We start from the raw sequence: 21,771 nt of genomic DNA on the forward strand, positions 1-21,771 counted from the left end.
CCACAATAAAATCTCATACTTCAAGACCCTTACCCCCACCTACCTGTAAAGATGTCCGAGTTGGGTGTCTGTGGTAAGTGGATGACAGATATTTTGTCTGGCCTCTTGTTAACAGAGGGCAGGGGAGGAGGTAGAGGAGGGGCCTGGAACAGGGGGCAGAAGAGCAGGAAAACAAATTTCAAAGGCCCAGAATGTAATGGTAATTTTTGTGGTGGCAGATCTTTAACTCTACCCAGGAAGTACATGTTGGCTGCCTGTATCACAGGCTCTTTCCTTTGATACTTACCCATCCAGAAGTACTAGATTTTCCTTGATGTAGGCAGTATCTCCTGATAAGCTGGAAAGAACACTGTGTACCTGGATTGCAGCTCTACTCCCAGCAGATCCAAGCCGCATGTCCCCAGAGTCTTTATCTGATACATCTGAGTCCATCCATAGGTAGAGAGTTGAGGACAGAGTCGGAACATCTATCTTTGACTTGTTGTGTCTCCAATTTAATGTCCCATCCTTCTCAGTATTGATTTTCCCTTGCAAATAAAAGTATAACATCATCTCTACCAAATGCCCTCTGGTTTTTATGTAGATAAAAAGAGACTGAATAGGAAGGATTTTAGAAAAGATAGATAACCACCTAGCAAATGAAGAAAGTGAAGTGATCAAATCTTGCAGCACAATCTTGGCATAGGCTTATTGGTTGAGGAGTGAAGGGATTTTTTTCACCAAATGTCGGAAAGGGGCATTACATTGAGCACACATACACATGATCTGAGCTCATTGGAAGAGAAGAGTTAAGTGGGAAAGAGACAGGGACTCTGAAGGAACAGACCTCTTTTTCTCAAACCGTGTCTACAGGAATATTTTATACAGTGACAGGAGATGTCCATATATGAGCAATTCTTCTCAGGATACATTGGGTGCATTGAGCAATAGGAAGTATATACCAGGACTCTGGGAAGTTAGCTGAGGGGGTAAATCAGAGTAGAGACAAAAGGCAGAGTTTGGGGACCTGGATATAAAGGTGTGGGAACAAATTGAAGGGGACTTTGATAGGGGCTGAAAATGGTGTCCAACCTAAAATGATTGAATTATGGATTTCTATGACATTGGTTTATGTGGCAGGAAAATAATGTTCCATGCAAGGAGATCACAGTCCTCTGTTCCACGTCTGGCCAAGATACTGGAAGTCCTTGATGGTCTGTTTGAGGAGCACAGTCACTGATGAGTAGGTGAGGAGTGCCAGTGGGGTTCCTCCCAGAGCTAGTTACTCTTGGCTCTGGATCATGCAGATGAGTCTGCAGAAGGCTCTGCAGGATTTAGGGCAATCTGCGTACTCCTAGTCTATTTCAGTTAAGAATTTCCTGTTGCAATATCTAAAATGCTATAACCAATAATTCTATTTCCAGCAAAATTATTCTTCCATAATGAATGACATTCTTCTATAATTAGACATTCCCCAAAAAACAAAGACTGAGAGAATTTGTCATTAGCAGGACTGCCTTCAAGAAGTCCAAGAGAAAGGCCTTAAAGCTAAAAAGAAAGAACAACAGGCAATAATTAGAATCTACGTTAAGATATAAAGAGGACCGGTAAAGGTATTTATGTAGTTAAATATGAAAGATGATATAAACAATTTTACACTTAAATTTGAAGGACAACTATGCAAAACAATAATTATAATCATGCAACTGTATTATTGGGCTTAAAATAGAGATGTAATATATATGAAAAATAGCACTTGAGAGAGGAAGGAAGGAAGCTATGTTGGAGCAAAGTTCTATATGCTACTGGAGTTCTTAGTATTAACGGAAAGTATATTTTCGAAGTTAGAGTGCACACAGTTATGCCCAGTGCTTGAGCATTGGGCCCATGTACAGAATGGTTATGGTATAAAAAATGAAGTTCTATATCAGTTCAATTGCTTAGGCTCCTTCTCCATATCAGATGCTGGAAGTACCTACCCATCTCTTCTTGGGTACCCTATCCACTTCAGAGGTCACCTGAAGACAGTTCCTGTTTACACTGGCATCTTCTCGAATATCTATGCCTGATAATATTGCAGCCTTCTGGAGAAAGCACGGGTCAAAATAATGTTCTGTTCATTTAGTATATCAGGAGCAACGCTGAGCAAGTGAGGGGTGGGAATTAGTGACTTTCTTGACCCCCAGTGGGACAGTTCTGGGAATCTACACAATTTCTCTGAGACGATCCCCCACTGGATGTAAGCTCCAGTTTCTCACGTAGTAACACACTCATGATGAAACATTATGGGCTTTCCTCCCTTCTCAAACCCACATTCTCCCTCCTGGGATCACTTTCCAAACACTTGCACTCAAATCCTTGTCTCAGGAACTGCTTTCATTGCACCCAAACCAAAATAGTTTGTGCCAAGAGTGCCTGTAAACAGCAGAGTTTCTTGATGGGATTTTGCAGTTGGATCATTTACCAGGCTCATGACAACACGGGTTTTATTCCTACTGATAAGTGGAGTGATTCCTACTGATAAGTGGAGTGATAAGTGGAGCATCTCGCATATTTGATTGTTACCCAGAGTAAGTTGGTATGAGGCACATGTGGAAGGGGAACCACTGGCTTATACAATAGTTATATCACATGAAATAGATGAAGTCAGTGGTAATAATATTGATTGTGAAATTGACTGGCTTATATTAAGTGTATAACCCTTTAAAAAAAGAGAATGGCGTACTCATGAGAGGCAATTATTAGGTCAAAGCAAGCCGTGAAATCCAGACAAACTTCACTGAAGTATTCTTCTTTGCAGCTGGAGAGAAGACTGTTGAAAAGTTTGTCCAAAAAATGATCATAAATGTTGCAAAGTTTTCAGAGACAGGAGAGGGCAGGAACTCATCCTTACTAGAACTGACCCCTATAGATTTAGCCTTGCCTTCCTTGCCAACAGCTTTACACCAGCGCCAGCATCCAAGGGCTTACAGATTTATTGGCAAAGAATCCTGCACTTCACTCCATCAGGCCAAACAGCTGAAACTTGATGTTTTTTCTACAATAGCGAGAATATTCACGTCCAGGAACAAAGATGTGGACGTAGGATTGGCCTTTCTCACCATCATCTCCGCTGTCCCAATTGTATAATTTATACCTCTCACTCCCAAAACCTTAGACACTGCAGGTTAAAAGGAATTGGCCTCTGAGTGGGGATATTTATAGCAAGGAACACAGTGAAGGTTCCACTAACCTTGAAGCTATAACTGCTACCTGATCTTTTGGTGGACCAAGATACAATGGAAGGAGTTACTATATTGGCAGGGGTGTCTGATGGGTTCAAGGGCAAGTCTAAATGGGTCTTTGCAGAAGCCCTGACCTCAAAAGTATAAGGCAGCTAGTGATTCAGATCCCTCAGGGATGCAGTTCTGGATCATAACACCAGGCAAGTAATTTAGACCTGCTGAAGGGCTGGTCAAAGATAAGAACATATAGAATGGTAATAAAGGAGAGAAATGATGCAACAGTGAGGTCTGTAGCTTATTCCACTAACATTCCTATATTAAATAGTTTGAAGGCTAGTTGTAACTGTGAAGCTTTTGTGACAGGTTGCAATTAACAGAGGTGTGAGTGAACCTGAGTGTACAACTCTTGTGCCTCATCTCTTCATCTCAGCCCACTCCAGGTATTTCCAGTCAACCTTACCTTGCCTCAGTCATACTGCATATCTCTTGCTTTCTCTCCTGTGACTTAAGTGATGCTGTATCCTGGGACACACTGATGCATGCACAACCTTAAAGTATGAGGGGATTAATACCCCCCGAGGCAATGCTCGGCCAGTGGGATTAGGAACCAATATACAAATGCTCTCCTTTCCCATCTTCTGGGCTGACGATTCTTTTTATTTTTTATCTTTTATGAGTGATTTAAAATTTTTTTATTTTGAAATAATTTTAGACTCACAATAAGTTGCAAAAATTGTTTGGAAAACTCCTGTGTATCCATCATCATTCAGCTTCCTCTAATAGAAACAACTTATTTGACCGTATAATAATAACCAGAAAATTGACACTGGTCCACAACTATTAAATAAACTATGGACCTTATGTAGATTTCACCAGTTTTTATGTGCATATGAGTGTTTTTCATTTTTATTTATTTATTAACTTTTTAAATTGAATCATAGTTGATTATACATATTTTGAGGGTTCAATGTTGACATATGTTGATCAAATCAATATTACTATTATGTATATTGCTACAAATTGTACTTATTCTTTATGCCCCTTGTCCAATCTCTCCCCGTCCCCCTCTCCCTCCCCCGCACCTCTGATATCACTAGATTTCTTCTCTCCTTCTGGAAGAATAATGGTTACTCTGTTGATTTGTTGCCTAGATGATCTGTCCAATGCTGAGAGGTGTGATCAGGTCCCCCAATATTATCATAGAGCAGATGCTTCTTTTTTCTTTATGAGAATTTTATTTTATTTTGTTTTATTTTTCTTCCAAATTTTATTTTATTTTGTCGATATACAATGTGGTTGATTATTGTGGCCCATTATCGAAACCACCTCCTTCCTCCCTCTCCCCCCTCCCTCCCAACAATGTCCTTTCTGTTTGCTTGTCATATCAACTTCAAGGAACACATCACTCAGCATTCGGTAAATGCAAATCAAAATGACACTGAGATACCATCTCACCCCAGTTAGGATGGCTAATATCCAAAAGACTGAATGATAAATGCTGGCGAGGTTGCGGAGAAAAAGGAACTTTCATACATTGTTGGTGGGACTGCAAAATGGCACAGCCTCTATAGAGCAGATGCTTCTTCTGTCACTCTGGAATGGTCTTTGTGGAGAGAGACATCATCTTCTTTTCTTTATCTCTGCTGGTGCCTCTCCTTATGTCAATGCACTCCAGTGGCTGATGGACCATCTGCGTGGTGGTTGTGATGTCTAGTGACTTTTGCAGCAGCAGTGGTTACTGTGGTGGCAGTGGTGGGCCACCCACATGAAGGTGATGTTTTTCGCATGCTCCTTGGTGCTGGTGGTGGCCTGATGCCCTGGGCCCCGGGACAGGCCCCCAGGCACTGGCAGTGTGTGTGGTTGTGGGCAGGTGGTCTGGTCCCTGGCTCCATAACTCAGGTCCCCTGGCAGGCCCTGAGCTGCTGGCAGTGTGCCTGGGCCAGAACTAATTTTTTGTCCTTTGTTTACTTCTAACACGGGGGAACTTCCTGTGGGAACCAGTACTTGAGCTGTGTTGTTGAGCTAAATTGCTGTTTTGCTGCTGTTTCCCTAGGGAAGGCTTTCCATGCAGCTCAGGGTTTAATAGTTGACCTTATAGGTACTTCCGGCTTACCAGAGACACAGTGCACCTGGGTTGTGTAGAAACTCTGATCTGGGCCTGAATCTTTTCATCAAACTGCACCCCATGCAACTCTGCATTCCCGACCAGTCTCCTCTGAGTGGTCCTGCACTGATTGCGGGGTGGATTGGCTGTCCTTGCTGTGTCCCAGTGTTCTTCTGGTGGGCCGTTCTCCCCCACCGCCCATGCTCCAAACACTTCCCATGCAATGGGCCCTGCACTGGTCCCTTGTGATGACTCACCAGCCTCTGAATGGCTCCCCTTTTTCAGTTGTTCTGGCTCCTCACTCCTGCATGGGTCCACAGGAACCCTGTTAGTGGTCTTGCTGGCCTGGGGGCCACCAAGACCCTCTTCTCCCCAGCCGCCTCTAAGCAACTCTATGCAAAGGGTACAGCTGCGGCTTCTGCCAGCTCCTGCTCCATGTGCTCAGCAGTTCCAGCCTTAAAGCAGCCACAGCCCAAAATGCTCCAAGCAGTTTTTTCTTTCTCTCATCATGGCTTCTCCTGCTTCATGAACTCCATAGGTCTCTCCTCCTCTTCCCCTGAGCTCCTGCAGCCCCACTTGGCTGCTGTTACATTTTTATAGTTGTAAATTGGTAGATTTGTGGGAGAGAGTGATGCTGGGGACTGTCCATTCTGCCATCTTGACCAGAACTCTCTGGGCTGACGGTTCTGAGAGGCATTCTGTATACCCCTCAGACATTTTCAGTGAAACTGGATATCAGGTGTTTGGGTAGGGACCAACCTGATAATGCATGCTTATATTGTCTTTTTCTTTTTCTGCATTTCCTGTCCTTCATTCCTACTTCTTGGAATCATCTCCCCAAATAAATTAATTGCATGCAAGATCTTAATCAGGACTCTGCTTTGAGGGGTAAACTCAAGTTAAGAAGATTACTCAAAATCATAATATATACTCACATCCTTCTTGCCTAATCATTCCTCTGCCTCTCCATGAAAGTTATCCACTACCCTGAATTCTGTTGTTTTTTAAATAATAATTTTATCCCATTTTACAAGTATGTATCCTTAAACAATATGTTGTTTCATTTTCTTCATTTTTGAACTTAATAAAAATGATATCACAGTCTATATAGTCTTTAGATATATAATTTTTTTTTCACTCAGCTTCATGTTTCTAATATTCATCCATGTTTCTATGTGTAGCTCTGGTTCATTAACTTTCACTGCTACATCATAATTCTTTGAGTGAGTATACCACAGTTCATTTATCCATTCTCCTGCTGATGAACATTTTCCCTTTCTATCTGGGTTTCTTGCCATTGCCTTGGTTTTGCCAATGGTTTGTCAATTCATTAATATTTTAAAGGCATCAGCTTTTGATTGTGTCTATTTTCTTTCTTCATTCTATTGACTTTCTAAATTTTTCATTATTCTTTCCTCTGGGCTTGATTGGTTATTCTTTTCCAACTTTCTTAGTTTGTTTTCAACAGTTATTTTTATCTGTTAATTAAAACATTAAATTTTCTTCTTTATGCTCTGCCTAGTGAAGATTTTAGCATGTAAGTATAGTTATTATCATTCAGTTTAAATACTTTTTAATTTTAACTATGATAACCATGGATTACTAAGTAGTGTTATTTGTTCTTTAGAATTGGAATTTGCTTTTGGTATATTGTTTTTCTGTTTCATTGCATTTTGAAATAAAACCAATCAGATCACTCAGAATTTTTGAGGCTTTCTTTGTAACCTAGCACATTGTAACCTAGTACTCAAACCTACTCAATTATTGTTAATGGTTCAAGTGTGTCTGAAAAGAATGTGGTTTCTAAATTAATTTGAGCTTATTAATTATAATAATCAAATCTATTTCTTTTTTTTTTTTTTTTTTTTTATTTATTTATTTTTAATTTTATTTTGTCGATATACATTGTAGCTGATTAATGCTCCCCATCACCAAAACCTCCCTCCCTTCTCCCTCCCCCCCTCCCCCCCAACCATGTCCTTTCTGTTTGTTTGTTGTATCAACTTCAAATAATTGTGGTTGTTATATCTTCTTCCCCCCCCCCCCCCGGTTTGTGTGTGTATGTGTGTATGTGTGTGTGTGAATTTATATATTAATTTTTAGCTCTCACCAATAAGTGAGAACATGTGGTATTTCTCTTTCTGGGCCTGACTTGTTTCACTTAATATAATTCTCTCGAGGTCCATCCATGTTGTTGCAAATGGCAGTATTTCATTCGTTTTTATAGCTGAGTAGTATTCCATTGTGTAGATGTACCACATTTTCCGTATCCACTCATCTGATGATGGGCATTTGGGCTGGTTCCAACTCTTGGCTATTGTAAAGAGTGCTGCGATGAACATTGGGGAACAGGTATACCTTCGACTTGATGATTTCCATTCCTCTGGGTATATTCCCAACAGTGGGATGGCTGGGTCGTATGGTAGATCTATTTGCAATTGTTTAAGGAACCTCCATACCATTTTCCATAGAGGCTGCACCATTTTGCAGTCCCACCAACAATGTATGAGAGTTCCTTTTTCTCCGCAGCCTCGCCAGCATTTATCGTTCATAGTCTTTTGGATTTTAGCCATCCTAACTGGGGTTAGATGGTATCTCAATGTGGTTTTGATTTGCATTTCCCGGATGCTGAGTGATGTTGAGCATTTTTTCATATGTCTGTTGGCCATTTGGATATCTTCCTTAGAGAAATGCCTACTTAGCTCTTTTGCCCATTTTTTAATTGGGTTGCTTGTTTTCTTCTTGTAAAGTTGTTTGAGTTCCTTATATATTCTGGATATTAATCCTTTGTCAGATGTATATTTTGCAAATATTTTCTCCCACTCTGTTGGTTGTCTTTTAACTCTTTTAATTGTTTCTTTTGCTGTGCAGAAGCTTTTTAGTTTGATATAATCCCATTTGTTTATTTTTCCTTTGGTTGCCCGTGCTTTTGGGGTCGTATTCATGAAGTCTGTGCCCAGTCCTATTTCCTGAAGTGTTTCCCCTATGTTTTCTTTAAGAAGTTTTATTGTCTCAGGGTGTATATTTAAATCCTTAATCCATTTTGAGTTGATTTTAGTACACGGTGAGAGGTATGGATCTAGTTTCATTCTCCTGCATAACGATATCCAGTTATCCCAGCACCACTTGCTGAAGAGGCAGTCCCTTCCCCAGTGAATAGGCTTGGTGCCTTTGTCAAAGATCAGATGGCAGTAAGTGTGAGGGTTGATTTCTGGATTCTCTATTCTATTCCATTGGTCAGTGTGTCTGTTTTTATGCCAGTACCATACTGTTTTGGTTATTATAGCTTTGTAGTATAGCTTAAAGTCAGGTAGTGTTATGCCTCCAGCTTTATTTTTTTTGCTGAGCATTGCTTTGGCTATTCATGGTCTTTTATTGTTCCATATAAATGTCTGAATAGTTTTTTCCATTTCTGAGAAAAATGTCTTTGGAATTTTGATGGGGATTGCATTAAATTTGTATATCACTTTGGGTAGTATGGACATTTTCACTATGTTGATTCTTCCAATCCAAGAGCATGGGATATCTTTCCATCTTCTTGTATCCTCTCTAATTTCTCTCAGCAATGGTTTGTAGTTCTCATTATAGAGATTTTTCACCTCCTTGGTTAACTCAATTCCTAAGTATTTTATTTTTTTGGTGGCTATTGTAAATGGGCAGGCTTTCTTGATTTCTCCTTCTGCATGTTCACTATTGGAGAAAAGAAATGCTACTGATTTTTGTGTGTTGATTTTGTATCCTGCTACTGTGCTGAAATCATTTATCAATTCCAACAGTTTTTTTGTAGAGGTTTTAGGCTCTTCGATATATAGGATCATGTCATCTGCAAACAGGGACAGTTTGACTTCATCTTTTCCAATCTGGATGCCCTTTATTTCCTTCTCTTCTCTGATTGCTCTGGCTAGTACTTCCAACACTATGTTGAATAGGAGTGGTGAGAGTGGGCATCCTTGTCTAGTGCCTGTTCTTAAAGGAAAAGCTTTCAGCTTTTCCCCATTCAGGATGATATTGGCAGTGGGTTTGGCATATATGGCTTTAATTATGTTGAGATACTTTCCCTCTATACCTAACTTATAGAGGGTCTTTGTCATGAATGAGTGCTGAACTTTATCAAATGCTTTTTCAGCATCTATAGAGATGATCATATGGTCCTTGTGTTTGAGTTTATTAATATGGTGTATCACATTTATTGATTTGCGTATGTTGAACCAACCTTGCATCCCTGGGATGAATCCCACTTGATCGTGATGAATAATTTTTCGTATGTGTTGCTGTATTCTGTTTGCTAGTATTTTAGTGAGGATTTTTGCATCTATATTCATCAAGGATATCGGCCTGTAGTTTTCTTTCTTGGTTATATCTTTACCTGGTTTTGGTATCAGGATGATGTTTGCTTCATAGAATGAGTTTGGGAGATTTGCGTCCGTTTCAATCTTTTGGAATAGTTTGTAAAGAATCGGTGTCAATTCCTCTTTGAATGTTTGGTAAAATTCTGCTGTGAATCCATCTGGTCCTGGGCTTTTCTTTGTTGGGAGCCTTCTGATAACAGCTTCAATCTCCTTTATTGTTATTGGTCTGTTCAAATTTTCTACGTCTTCACGGTTCAGTTTTGGGAGCTTGTGTGTGTCCAGAAATTTATCCATTTCCTCCAGATTTTCAAATTTGTTGGCGTATAGTTGTTTATAGTAGTCTCGAATGATTCCTTGTATTTCAGATGAATCAGTTGTAATATCGCCTTTTTCATTTCTAATTTTTGTTATTTGAGTCTTCTCTCTTCTTTTTTTTGTTAGCCATGCTAATGGTTTGTCAATTTTATTTATCTTTTCAAAAAACCAACTCTTTGATTCGTTGATCTTTTGAATTGTTTTTTGGTTTTCAATTTCATTCAGTTCTGCTCTGATCTTAATGATTTCTTTCCGTCTGCTAACTTTAGGATTGGATTGTTCTTGTTTTTCTAGTTCTTTAAGGTGAAGTGTTAGGTTGTTCACTTGCCATCTTTCCATTCTTCTGAAGTGAGCATTTAATGCAATAAATTTTCCCCTCAATACTGCTTTTGCAGTATCCCACAGGTTTTGGTATGATGTATCATTGTTTTCATTAGTTTCAATAAACTTTTTGATTTCCTGCTTGATTTCTTCTTGGACCCATATGTCATTAAGTAGAATGCTGTTTAATTTCCATGTGTTTGTATAGTTTCCAGAGTTTTGTTTGTTATTAATTTCTAGTTTTAATCCATTGTGGTCTGAGAAGATACATGGGATAATTCCAATTTTTTTGAATTTATTGAGACTTGATTTGTGACCTAATATGTGATCTATCTTGGAGAATGATCCATGTGCTGATGAGAAGAATGAATATTCTGAGGTTGTTGGGTGGAATGTTCTGTAGATATCTGCCAATTCCAATTGGTCTAGAGTCTTGTTTAGATCTTGTGTTTCTCTACTGATTCTTTGCCTAGATGATCTGTCTAATATTGACAGTGGAGTGTTCAGGTCCCCTGCTATTATGGTATTAGTGTCTATTTCCTTCTTTAGGTCTAATAGAGTTTGTTTTATAAATCTGGCTGCTCCAACATTGGGTGCGTACATATTTATGATTGTTATGTCTTCTTGATGGATCAGTCCTTTTATCATTAAGTAGTGTCCCTCATTGTCTCTTTTTATGGTTTTTAGTTTAAAGTCTATTTTGTCAGATATAAGAATAGCCACTCCAGCTCGTTTTTCTTTTCTGTTTGCATGGTAAATCTTTTTCCATCCTTTTACTCTTAGTCTGTGTGAATCGTTATGGGTGAGGTGGGTCTCTTGTAGGCAGCATATAGTTGGGTCCTGCTTTTTGATCCAGTCAGCCAGTCTGTGTCTTTTAATTGGGGAATTTAAGCCTTTAACATTAAGAGTTGTTATTGAAAGGTGTTGATTTATTCTTAGCATTTTATTGGTTGTTTGGTTGTCTTAGGTGTCTTTTGTTCCTTGCTTTCTGATTTACTGTTTGGTTTCTTTGTTTGTTGGTTCCTTAGGTTGTAGATAGTGTTTTTGTTAGCTTGTTTTCTCTTCATGAATGCCATTTTTATTGTACTAGCGGGTTTAGATTTTTCTTAGGTTTTTATGGCAGTGGTAGTTATTTTTCAGGAACCAAACCCAGTACTCCCTTGAGGATTTCTTGTAAGGGTGGTCTTGTGGTAGTGAACTCCCGCAGTTTTTGTTTGTCTGAGAAATATACTATTTGCCCCTCATTTCGGAAGGATAGCCTTGCAGGGTAGAGTATTCTTGGCTGGCAATCTTTGTCTTTTAGTATTTTGAAAATATCATCCCATTCCTTTCTAGCTTTTAGGGTTTGTGATGAAAAGTCTGATGTTAACCTGATTGGGGCTCCCTTATAGGTGATTTGACGCTTCTCTCTTGCAGCTTTTAAGATTCTCTCTTTGTCTCTGAGTTTTGCCAATTTGACTATGACATGTCTTGGAGAAGGCCTTTTTGGGTTGAATACGTTTGGAGATCGTTGAGCTTCCTGGATCTGAAGATCTGTGATTTTTCCTATACCTGGGAAGTTTTCTGCCACTATTTTGTTGAATATGTTTTCAATGGAATCTCCATTTTCCTCCCCTTCTGGAATACCCATGACTCGGACATTTGAGCGCTTGAGGTTGTCTGATATCTCTCTCAGATTTTCTTCCATGTCCTTGATTCTTTTTTCTTTCTTTTTGTCTGCTTGTGTTATTTCAAACAGCCCATCTTCAAGTTCAGAGGTTCTCTCTTCAACTTCGACAAGCCTGCTGGTTAAACTCTCTGTTGTGTTTTTTATTTCGCTGAATAACTTCTTCAGTTCAGCAAGTTCTGCTACATTTTTTTTCAGGACATTGATTTCCTTGTATATTTCCTCTTTCAGATCCTGTATACTTTTCCTCATTTCATCATGATGTCTAGCTGAGTTTTCTTGTATCTCATTCAGTTTCCTTAGAATTATCACTCGAAATTCCTTATCAGTTATTTCAAGGGCTTCTTGTTCTATAGGATCTAGAGTATGAGATTTATTAACTTTTGGTGGTGTACTTTCTTGATTTTTTGTATTTCTGGTGTCTTTTTTTTGGTGTTTATTCATTGTGGCAGGGGGTTTCACAGTCCACCGGTTTAAGACTAATGACTAACTAGGATGTTGCTGTGGTTGCCAATTTGGTATGGCTCCCGCCGTGACTGCTCAGTTGGCCTCTAGTGTCTTGTGTGTGTGGTTGCCTCGGGTCTTGGGCTTCTCCGGGGATCCACCTTTCTGGTCAGCCTGTACTCTGCTGGGCTGGTGGATCACGTACCACAGGGTGTGTGATCTCTGTTGAGCTTTCACTTTCTGTACAGGACTTCTCCCCGTTCAGTGTGCTCTGGCCCAGGCTGTTAGATCGTGCAGTGGCGACCCCACCGGGTGTGTGGTTTCTGTCGAGTCTCCGCCTCCCTGGCCGCACGTCTCCCCCCTCTGTGCACACTGTGCTGGGTTGGGGCGTGTCTTCTGCACCCCTCGTCTATCAGCTGGGCCTTCAAGACCCTGCTCAGCACCGCCTCGCCCAGGAAGTCTACCAGGTTTCTGCTAGGCACAGACGACCAGTCTCTCTGGGTGCCTTTGTAGCACTGTGTAGATCTTTCTCGGGTCTTGTTCACCTTTGTATCCCCCCGGTATAAACCGAGTCTAGTGCCCGCCTGCAGCCTGCTCTCCGGCAGGTTCAAGCAGACCTGGGAACTCTCCTACCACACTATTCCCAACCAGAAATTCGTTAGGCTTTTTTCCAAACTGGTGGTCGCAGAGATGGTATCTGCCTCCCAGTAACAGGAAGTTTACCGGGGCCGGAGTCCAGGGTGTGGTGGAGTGACAGTCGGCCCGCCCGTACTTCCTAGCCCTCCCAAAACTGGTCGGGAGGCCCCACACCCCCAGCCCTGCCAGAGAACCGTGGAGGGAGTGGGAGAGGAGGTCGGCCCGCAGGGTCCGGAAAGCCCCGCGCCAGGCCAAGCAAATGGGCTCAGTGATGGCCGAGCAGGGCGGAGCTGCCCGCACCTGGGAAAATGGAGGCAGCACCGGGGCAGTGAGTGGCCTGGTGGTGCAGGCGGGGAGCCGCGTGGGCATCCGCCCCCCGAACAGAGCTTTGCCAGGGATCACTCACAGTGCTGTGCCAGGTCGGGCGCTCGCTCTGTTTCTGGTTTGTTGCCTTCCGTGTTCTCGGCGCTGCCGCCTCGGGCTGTTCAGTCGCGGCGCCGCTCGGGCGCTCCCAGGAGTCTTCTTTAATGCCGGCCTGAAACCTCGAATCCTGGATAGGGCAGCTGGCCGCCTTCAGTGCGGCCCCAGCCTCCGGGAACCTGGCTGCATCCACAGCAGCCCTGGCGCCATGTTCCCTGTTTCAAGACTCACTTTTGCAGCTAAGAATCAGTTCTTTTCCTGCTCCACACTTCAAAGCTGTTGCCTGTAAATGAGGCAGCCTCTCCTGCCGGGGGCAAAGTGGCGTTGAGCCCCCACGACCGGCCAGCAGCAGCAGTCCTCCCTTAAGAGATGGCCAGAGAAAGGTCCACAAGTTTCCCGGCTGCCTGAGGCCCAGTGGCCACCTTTTCCACCTCAGCTACTCCGCGCCAGCCGCCACAGCCGCCGCCATCTTGAAACTCTCAAATCTATTTCTTTATGTTGGTAATTTACTTTCACTTACTGAGGTCATTTTATGTGTGTGTGTGTATATAATACATATTTTTTCTTTTTTTTAAGATTTCTTGATCTGTTTATTTTTACCAGTATGTAATATTCTTGCCTAAATGTTGTGAGGTCATCTATGTTGAATATTATATTGTATGATATTAAAATTAAGTCATCTTTTTCGTTCATTCATATTTGCTGGGGGCATCTTTTTCTATTCATTTATGTTTAAATTACTTGTGTATTTCTGTTTTGGTAGAACATGCATTGTTAAATCATTTAGAAATTCTAATTTGAGAGTCTCTGTCTTTCTATAAATGTCTCTGAGCCATTTACCTTTAGTAAACATTCTTATAGAAAACATTTTTATGTTATGGCATATATCTGGCATCTTATTTCACATTTTTTATTTACCACTTTTTGTTTTTATTTCTCTCTTTGGATATCTATTGGATGGGTAAGATATCTTCTACTATTTTGAAAGCCATTTATTATATTCTGATCTCTTAAAGGTCTACTTATTTAAACCCACATCACTCTTCTACACCAATTTTTAAAGATTTTTAACACCTATAAATTCCCCTCAAATAAGACAGCTACTTTAGTATGCTAACACTCCCTTGCCCTTTGATTTACCCTCTAACCTTGTTGATATTTTCTAGAGAGTTTTTAGTTTGGGATTATAATTGATATTGGTATTTCCTTCTATTTTTTATCCCTTCCTTCCACTTGCTTCTTATTCCTTAAATTTTTAGACCACAAAAAAATTTTTTTTTTGTCAACACCGAAGTTCATGAATTGATGTATTCACTGTGCCAAAAAAATTAATGTTGCAGCTCTGAGGCCACTATTCTTAGAAAGCCCTGCTCGCTAGGTTAGCCCTTGGCTGGCATCTGTAAACTTCAGTTTTGAGAAGATTCCCACCATTCCCAGAACAGGCAAGAGTGGCTCACCATGCCTAAACTATTTGTACAAACAATGTGACTTATGGTAAACATCTGCTTTCATTCTGAGATTCTGTAATTTTGGTGCATGCTAGGCAGAAGGTGCCTATGTGACCAGCTCCCAATAAAAACCTTGGGCACTTAGTCTCAAATGAGTTTCTCTGGTAGACAACATTTTGCACATGTTTTCACAACTCATTAATGGGAGAATTAAGCACATCCTGCATGACTCCACTGGTCACTGAGAGAGTACTCTTGGAAGCTTGCACCGGATTTCTTCCAGGCTTTGCCCCTTGCATATTTTCCCTTTGTTGATTTCACTTTGTATCCTTTCACTGCAATAAATTATAGCTGTGAAGAAAACTATATGCTGAGTACTGTGAGTCCTACTAGCAAAGCACTGAGCCAGGGGATGGTCTTGAGGACCCTCAACATATTCACTCACACTGCCCAAAAAATGTGTATAGTCCTCCTGGGCTTATTATTCTAGTGGAGTACATTCTTCAAGCAGGCTTTCAAGGAGGATCTTTGTGTAGTAGGCCTTCTGAGGCTTTTTATGCCTCAGAACATTTATATTGTGCTCTCATATTTAAGTGAAAATTTAACAGAATATAAAATTTCACTTTAATAGCTTTTACCTTAAAATTTTTGAAAATTTTACTCTATTGACGTCTCCTATTGTCACTATTTGGAAGTATGATACCAATCTGATTATTTTCCTTCTTGGGTGATCTATTCTTTCTCTGTGGAATATTTTAGAATTTTGTCTTTGTATTTGATGTTCTTGTATTTTACTGTAATGTGACTAGATATTTTTCTTCTCTGTTTTTTAAGGATCATTTTCAGCTTGAGTGAGGTCTTCAACAGTTCTTTAATTATGGGAAATTGTCACACGTTATTTCTTCAAATATTTTCTAATGTGCTAAATTTTTTTGCCTTTCAGTACTACTACTAACTAGATGTTTACACTTATACCTCTAATTTCCACATACCTTAATCTTTTCTATTTAATTTTGAAACAATCTCAAAGTAGCAAAAAAGCTTCAAGTACAATAAAAATCACTTTTCTTTTCTCTGTAACATTTGAGAGTAAGTTGCTAACTGATGTCTACTCACCCCAATGCTGTCATGTAAATTTTCTCCAAAGAAAGACAAATTCTTCTACATAACCACAACAAAGCCATAAGAATCAGGAAATTAGTGATACCAATATCTACTCTTATCTATTTGGGAATATTAGTTATGTATGTTTTATGCATAATTGCAACTGATTCTGGATCATTTGATATTGGTTATACAGTTTGAGTGCAGAGACATTTCATGTAAATATGAGGTTCACCACTAGATTTAATTGAAAGGCCAAAAGGGAACACGGGCTTGGTACATTGGTTCCACTAACTAGTTCAATAGATAAGGGAAGTGACACAAACCTGTACCAATTTGGCTTGTCAAACCTGAATTGGTTTAAGTTAAGTTACATTAAGCTAACTATGTATGTATGAGGAATGGCTCTGTAGTTACAGGGGAGCTAAATGAATGGGACTAGCTGAACTTACATCTCTGAACGTCTGGATAAGACAAGAGGAGAGAAATTCAGGAGAGCCAGAGCTAACACAAGGCTATTTCATTTTAATAGGCATACAGTTATTCCCCAGGAAAGACAAGACTAAAATCAGGAAAATAGTAAACAGGCAAAAGTTTCAAGGATTATGGAAAGTTTACAAGGATCTCAAAATTGGTCTGAATTTTCTTGCATCTTTATTTACATTATTATTTCATTCAATAGGTTTTCAATGCCTTTTCCTTTCTCCTCCCCTTCTGAAACACCCATCATTTAGATGTTTGTGCACTTAAGGTTGTCTGCTAGCTCTCTTAGATTTTCTTCATTTAAAAAAAAATTATTTCCTTTTTTTTTTTTCTTGTCCACCTGGGTTATTTCAAAAAGACTGTCTTTGAGATCAGAAATTCTGTCTTCTACTTGCTCTAACCTTCCACTTAAGCTTTCTGTTGTTCTTTTTGTTTCACTGAATGAATCATTCAGTTCCAGGAGTTCTGCTACATTCTTTTTAAAGATATTAATCTTTGTAAATTTCCTCCTTTATAATCTGGATAATTTCTCTCATTTCACTATGTTATCTGGGTCTTCTTGTATCTCACTGAATTTCCTTAAAATTATTGCTTGTAATTCCTTTTCAGTCATTTCAAGGACTTTGTGCTCTATGGGGTCTGATACTTGAAAATTACTGTATCCCTTTGGTAGTGTCGTATTTTCTTGTTTTGTTTTCTTTTGGTTTTTGTATTTCTAGTAACTCTACATTTATGTCTGGTCATCTGGTAGGGCAATTGCTTCTTCTATTACTCTAGAGTGGTATTTGAGGAGAGAGACTTCCTCTTCTTTTTCCAGTCTCTGTTGGTGACTCTCCTTGTGTCAATGCAGTTGAGTGGGCAGCAGGCTGCCTGCACAGTAGCCATGATTGCTACCGTGGTGGCAAGCTGCTCTTGCAGTGACAGCAGCTGTGGCAGTGGCTGTGATGAACCTCCCACACAGAAGCAGTGTCTGCTGTGTGGTCCCGCTTCTGTCAAATGGGGGGGCTGCCCATGGCTTCTGCCTAGGTCCCAAGGTGTGCTCCAGCCTTCTGTCGTGTGTTGGGGGCTGCCCACAGCTCCTGCCTAGTTCCCAGGCATGCTCTTGCCTTCTGTCCAAGGAAATATGATCTGGCTAGAGCAGAGTCTCTCAAAAATTCAGTTGCCATTAACCATCCTCCAAGCGAGTTTCTTGTTTCAAGAGTTGATTTTTGAAAAAACAAAATCGATCAAACTATTAGCTGGACTAAGGAAAAAAGACAGAAGAATCAAATAAAATAAGAGGTAAAAAGGGAGACAGTATATCTGATACCAATTCTTTTCAAACTATTCCAAGAATTGAAGAGAAGGTGTAGGTCCAAACTCAATTTATGAGGCCAGCTGTACCCTGATACCAAAATCAAACAAAGTTTCAAACAAAAAAGAAAACTGCAGGCCAAAATCCTAATAAACATAGATGCAAATTTAAAGAACAAATTTGAAAAAAATTAAGTGTTTATGAATAAACATGCTCAAGATAATATTGCCTGAAATATCAGTAATTAGTACAAAACAAATATTTGACAATAAGCATTTACCTTAACTGAGTGCTTTGCAATTACAAGACACCCTGTTTTGTGAAATATTTACATGGCTAAATAAGGGTGACAGAAGACAGGTAACAAAAGATGGGTGATTCGAAAATGTGAGAAAACAGGATTTTTTTTATTAAATATATGAAGAAACTAACAGATAATACAATGAAACATAGGTTAATGCTAAGCATATCTTTTTTAAAAATTTTTTCTGTTCAATACTTGTAATTACAAAATAGAAATAAATTGTGTCTTTCAGAAAAGAAAAATTCTGTAAGCAAGAAGAGAGGGTTAATTTTGTGAGAGGAGACACCATCCCTGCAGAAGCCCAATTTCACATAGAATAGCGCCAGGCAAAGGGGAGGAAACAAGGACTGTCTTGCTCTACCTTGGACTGGCCGGGGGAGGCAATGAGGAGCTGAGGATAACGTCTTTTTCTTTACTTCTTTCTCCATGCTGAGTTCTGCAGGGAAGTCTATGACATCCTGACCAGACTTGAAGCATGTTACCCAAGGCTCTGATTCTCATCCTGCTCCTCAGTGCTCTGCTGGAGGTCCATGCAGGGACCCGTTCCCGTTCCCACAGGAGTACACAGAGTAGGTAATGGGCAGCAGGGAAGGAACAAGGGTATGAGAAGGGAACAGGGAGAGACTGTGTTCAGTCAGGAGAACCTGAATATTGCTGCCTGTCTGCACATCCAGCTCTGACCAGAGCATTCTGCAGACTCTGGACCCTCTCAAACCATAGCACTCCAGCCCCTTTACCTGGCCCTGGGAATAGTGTTGGGGGTGGGTGAAACTGCATTTTTTTCTCCAAAAATATAAGACAAATGACATCTCTTTTTCTCCAAAAAATCCAGAGACAAATGGTACATACTGCAGGGAGACAATTATTCTTTAATTTATATACCATCATGATAGGGAAAGACCTAGAGATGATTATTGGGGTAGGTACAGGTATAGAAATGGGGTAGGTATAGAAAGAAAGAATATAAAGCAGGCAAAATTTGGGGTTTTCAGGGACAAGTTAAAGTTATCATCAGAGTGACCAGGAGGGTGGCAGTAGAGGGGGAACAAATGATGAGGCAGGGATACTGGCAACAGCGGCAGTGAGGAGAGGAGAGAGGGGGGCAAGAGGCAAGTTCATCTTCTTCTCAGGACCCTGCAAATTCTGGAGAGTGAGGGAAGGTTTGGAAGGTGTCTCAGGCTTCTTTGCGTTCTCAGGGTCAGAGTGGAGATTCTGTGAAGGCAACTTCACCAAGGCCATGACTAAGAGGGGAGACAGGGTGCATGATGCAGATGTATGGACAGCGTTCAGAAAGCCTAGGCATTGAGGCCTATAGAGGAGGTGGTAAGGGGACAGAGTGAGGACACAGGTGGTAAGACACTACTAATCACCAGGATTTGGTGAGGGACTCAAAAGGATTACCTGAAAAGTCTGGGACTTTCGTTAGTGGGACTTGTGCTGTAGGATCTTGGAGGAAACTTTAAGCTTGAGAAGGCCGCTCACCAAGAGTCTCCTTCCATTCACACTGTCTGCTCCTTTTCAGGACCAGAGCTATCCCTGGAAGTCAAGGTTTGTGAGAAACGGCCCAACTTTTATCGGTGCAAATACCACTGTGAATCTCACAAAGACTGTCAAGCAAATAATGTATGCTGTTTAACCTTCTGCGGGAATGTTTGCATGAGCCGGCTGTGAGTGGAAGAGTGGGCTAGGCTCTCCCGCTCCCCAAGCCCTCTATTCAGAGACTGTGCCCACATCTGAAGCACGAAGACCTCAAATCATGGGCACAAGGATTGCTGCCCTCCCCACTGTCTGTATTCCTTGTCCCTGTCAAATAAACCAGAACAAATGCCCAGGAATCTTGCCTCTTTTATTCCCACTGTTTGTGATCATTGATTAAGAACTCAGTGCAGCCTCCACACAAGGCTCATCCTTCTTGGGCCCTGGGTCCCAAACTCCCTTCGCTGGTGCTTCTCTACTCTCTCTCTCTCTTTGGCCCACACACCCCTGCCAGCCCCAGGAGGTGCAGCTCCTGTTACTCTGCTCACTGAACCAGTACTCTCAGGGGCAGAAACTGCTCATGTGCAGCATCTCCCAACTAGGGAGAATGTTCCTCACTCTGGAGTTAGAAGGACACCGTTAAGCATGAGATAGGTGGATGTTAGAACCTAGGCACAGAGTGGGAGGTCTCCAAGGACTGCTTTCCTCTCCTTAGCCTTAGTCCACCCCCACCCCATCCTCCCCAGTCTCCTTGTGAGGTTCATAATACTGTCTCTATACAATGAGGATAATGACTCCTAGGGAAGTCAAGTGACATGCCCAAGGTCACAAGACAGTGAGAAGCTGTGATGTGGCTAGAGGAGAGTGCTTCCTCTGGACTCACTTTCTGCTCACTATTCTGCATTGCCTGAGACTACAGGCATGCTGGTAAGTGCCCGTACCAACCCAAACCTCCTCCTACCCATCACCCACCAATATGGTCGCTTCTGTGATTGAGCCTGAATTGGGTATTGGGATCTGAGACTCCAGTGTCTTCCAATAACTGGAAGGTTCTTACCTCTCCCAAACCCTCTTCTTCATGGGCTCATTCTTTTTTCTTTTGATCCAGAGGAATGCCACAGGGTGGAGGAACAGCTGGTTCATGCTGATATTGCTAAGGATTAGTTGGCACAGGTTGCTGTGGATCTTGCTCATAGTCCTATTGTGAGTGGGTGGAAATTAATCACTGGGGTACAGACTTTCTCCTACTCTGTGCAATTACAACTCCTCTGAAATGATCCTGTGTTTAGAATTAGGGTTGGGCCACCTGTGGCCAATTGTAATATGAAGCCAAGCGTGAAGAAGATTCAGATAGGCACGCCATGCCCAGAGACAGGTGTGCAGTGTTAGGCTCCAGTCTAGTGCTTCTTGCCGGGCCATTCAAAAAAAGACACATCAGGAGTAGATACCTCCTGCATCGGAACAGAGTCCTGATTCACCTCAGAAGCATCAGCGAGCCCTTGATATTTCAGGTCTATCTCCACCTCTGCCCAGATCTGCCCTTGGATGAGCAGGCTTTAGGAAAGAGATTATGAACAATCAACACAGACATCATTGGGTGTAGGTGGGTGGAAAGGGCATGGTCTTTAAGAGATCTTATTTGTTGCTTCCTCAGATATCTGCACTTATCAAATGTCTTTACAGGCCATGTCCTAAATACTGGTAGTAGAAAATACCAGCAGAGGTAAAGTTACCCACCATGGGCCACATGGAGAATGACCTCTCATGTCCACATCCAGTGCTCTCTACCATGTGGACACAGCATGGTGTCAGGCTGACCTGTTATTGGCTTGAGTGCCATGGACCATGAATTTTACTGTAAGTGGTTACTCTGCTCTCTTCTAATAACTGGAACCTTGCCCTATGTTCCAGAGAGCTCTCTGGATACCCCAACTGGCCCCAGGGTTATCAGACACTGCACCGAGTTTGGCTACTGAAAGGAGTGCCCACCTGGTAGTGACTGTGTGCTCTGTCTTCTATGAAAACATCTGTGTGCCCCCATATTATGTAGAGTAGGGGAATGAGGACCCCTGGAAGACCTTGAATGTCATGGAGGCAGAAGCAGCAGCAAATGCAAATTCTGCAAAGATCTGGTTCTCCAAAATGTCAAGTCCTAACCTGCAGATAATCACAGATCAGGACTGTTCTCTTTGAGACCAAACACA

The 21,771-nt window shown here is 41.2% G+C and overlaps 1 protein-coding gene across 1 annotated transcript; it reads left to right on the forward strand.

Moving 5' to 3' along the window:
• Positions 1-19,356: 19,356 nt before the first annotated feature.
• On the forward strand, positions 19,357-19,762 carry LOC134375414 (WAP four-disulfide core domain protein 10A-like). Its single transcript, XM_063093872.1, has 2 exons — positions 19,357-19,414; positions 19,614-19,762. Exons 1-2 carry the CDS (start codon positions 19,357-19,359, stop codon positions 19,760-19,762), a joined length of 207 nt encoding a protein of 68 aa, XP_062949942.1.
• The last annotated feature ends 2,009 nt before the right edge of the window (positions 19,763-21,771 follow it).

This window comes from Cynocephalus volans, chromosome 1, assembly GCF_027409185.1.
Source record: "Cynocephalus volans isolate mCynVol1 chromosome 1, mCynVol1.pri, whole genome shotgun sequence".
Lineage (NCBI taxonomy): Eukaryota > Metazoa > Chordata > Mammalia > Dermoptera > Cynocephalidae > Cynocephalus > Cynocephalus volans.

Excerpts from the sequence above, each read along its gene's own strand:
- LOC134375414 (XM_063093872.1), top strand. The coding sequence starts at position 19,357 with ATGCAGATGTATGGACAGCGTTCAGAAAGCCTAGGCATTGAGGCCTAT. Across the intron at positions 19,415-19,613 it reads TGAGGCCTATAGAGGAGGTG|GACCAGAGCTATCCCTGGAA; the intron begins GTAAGGGGACAG and ends GCTCCTTTTCAG.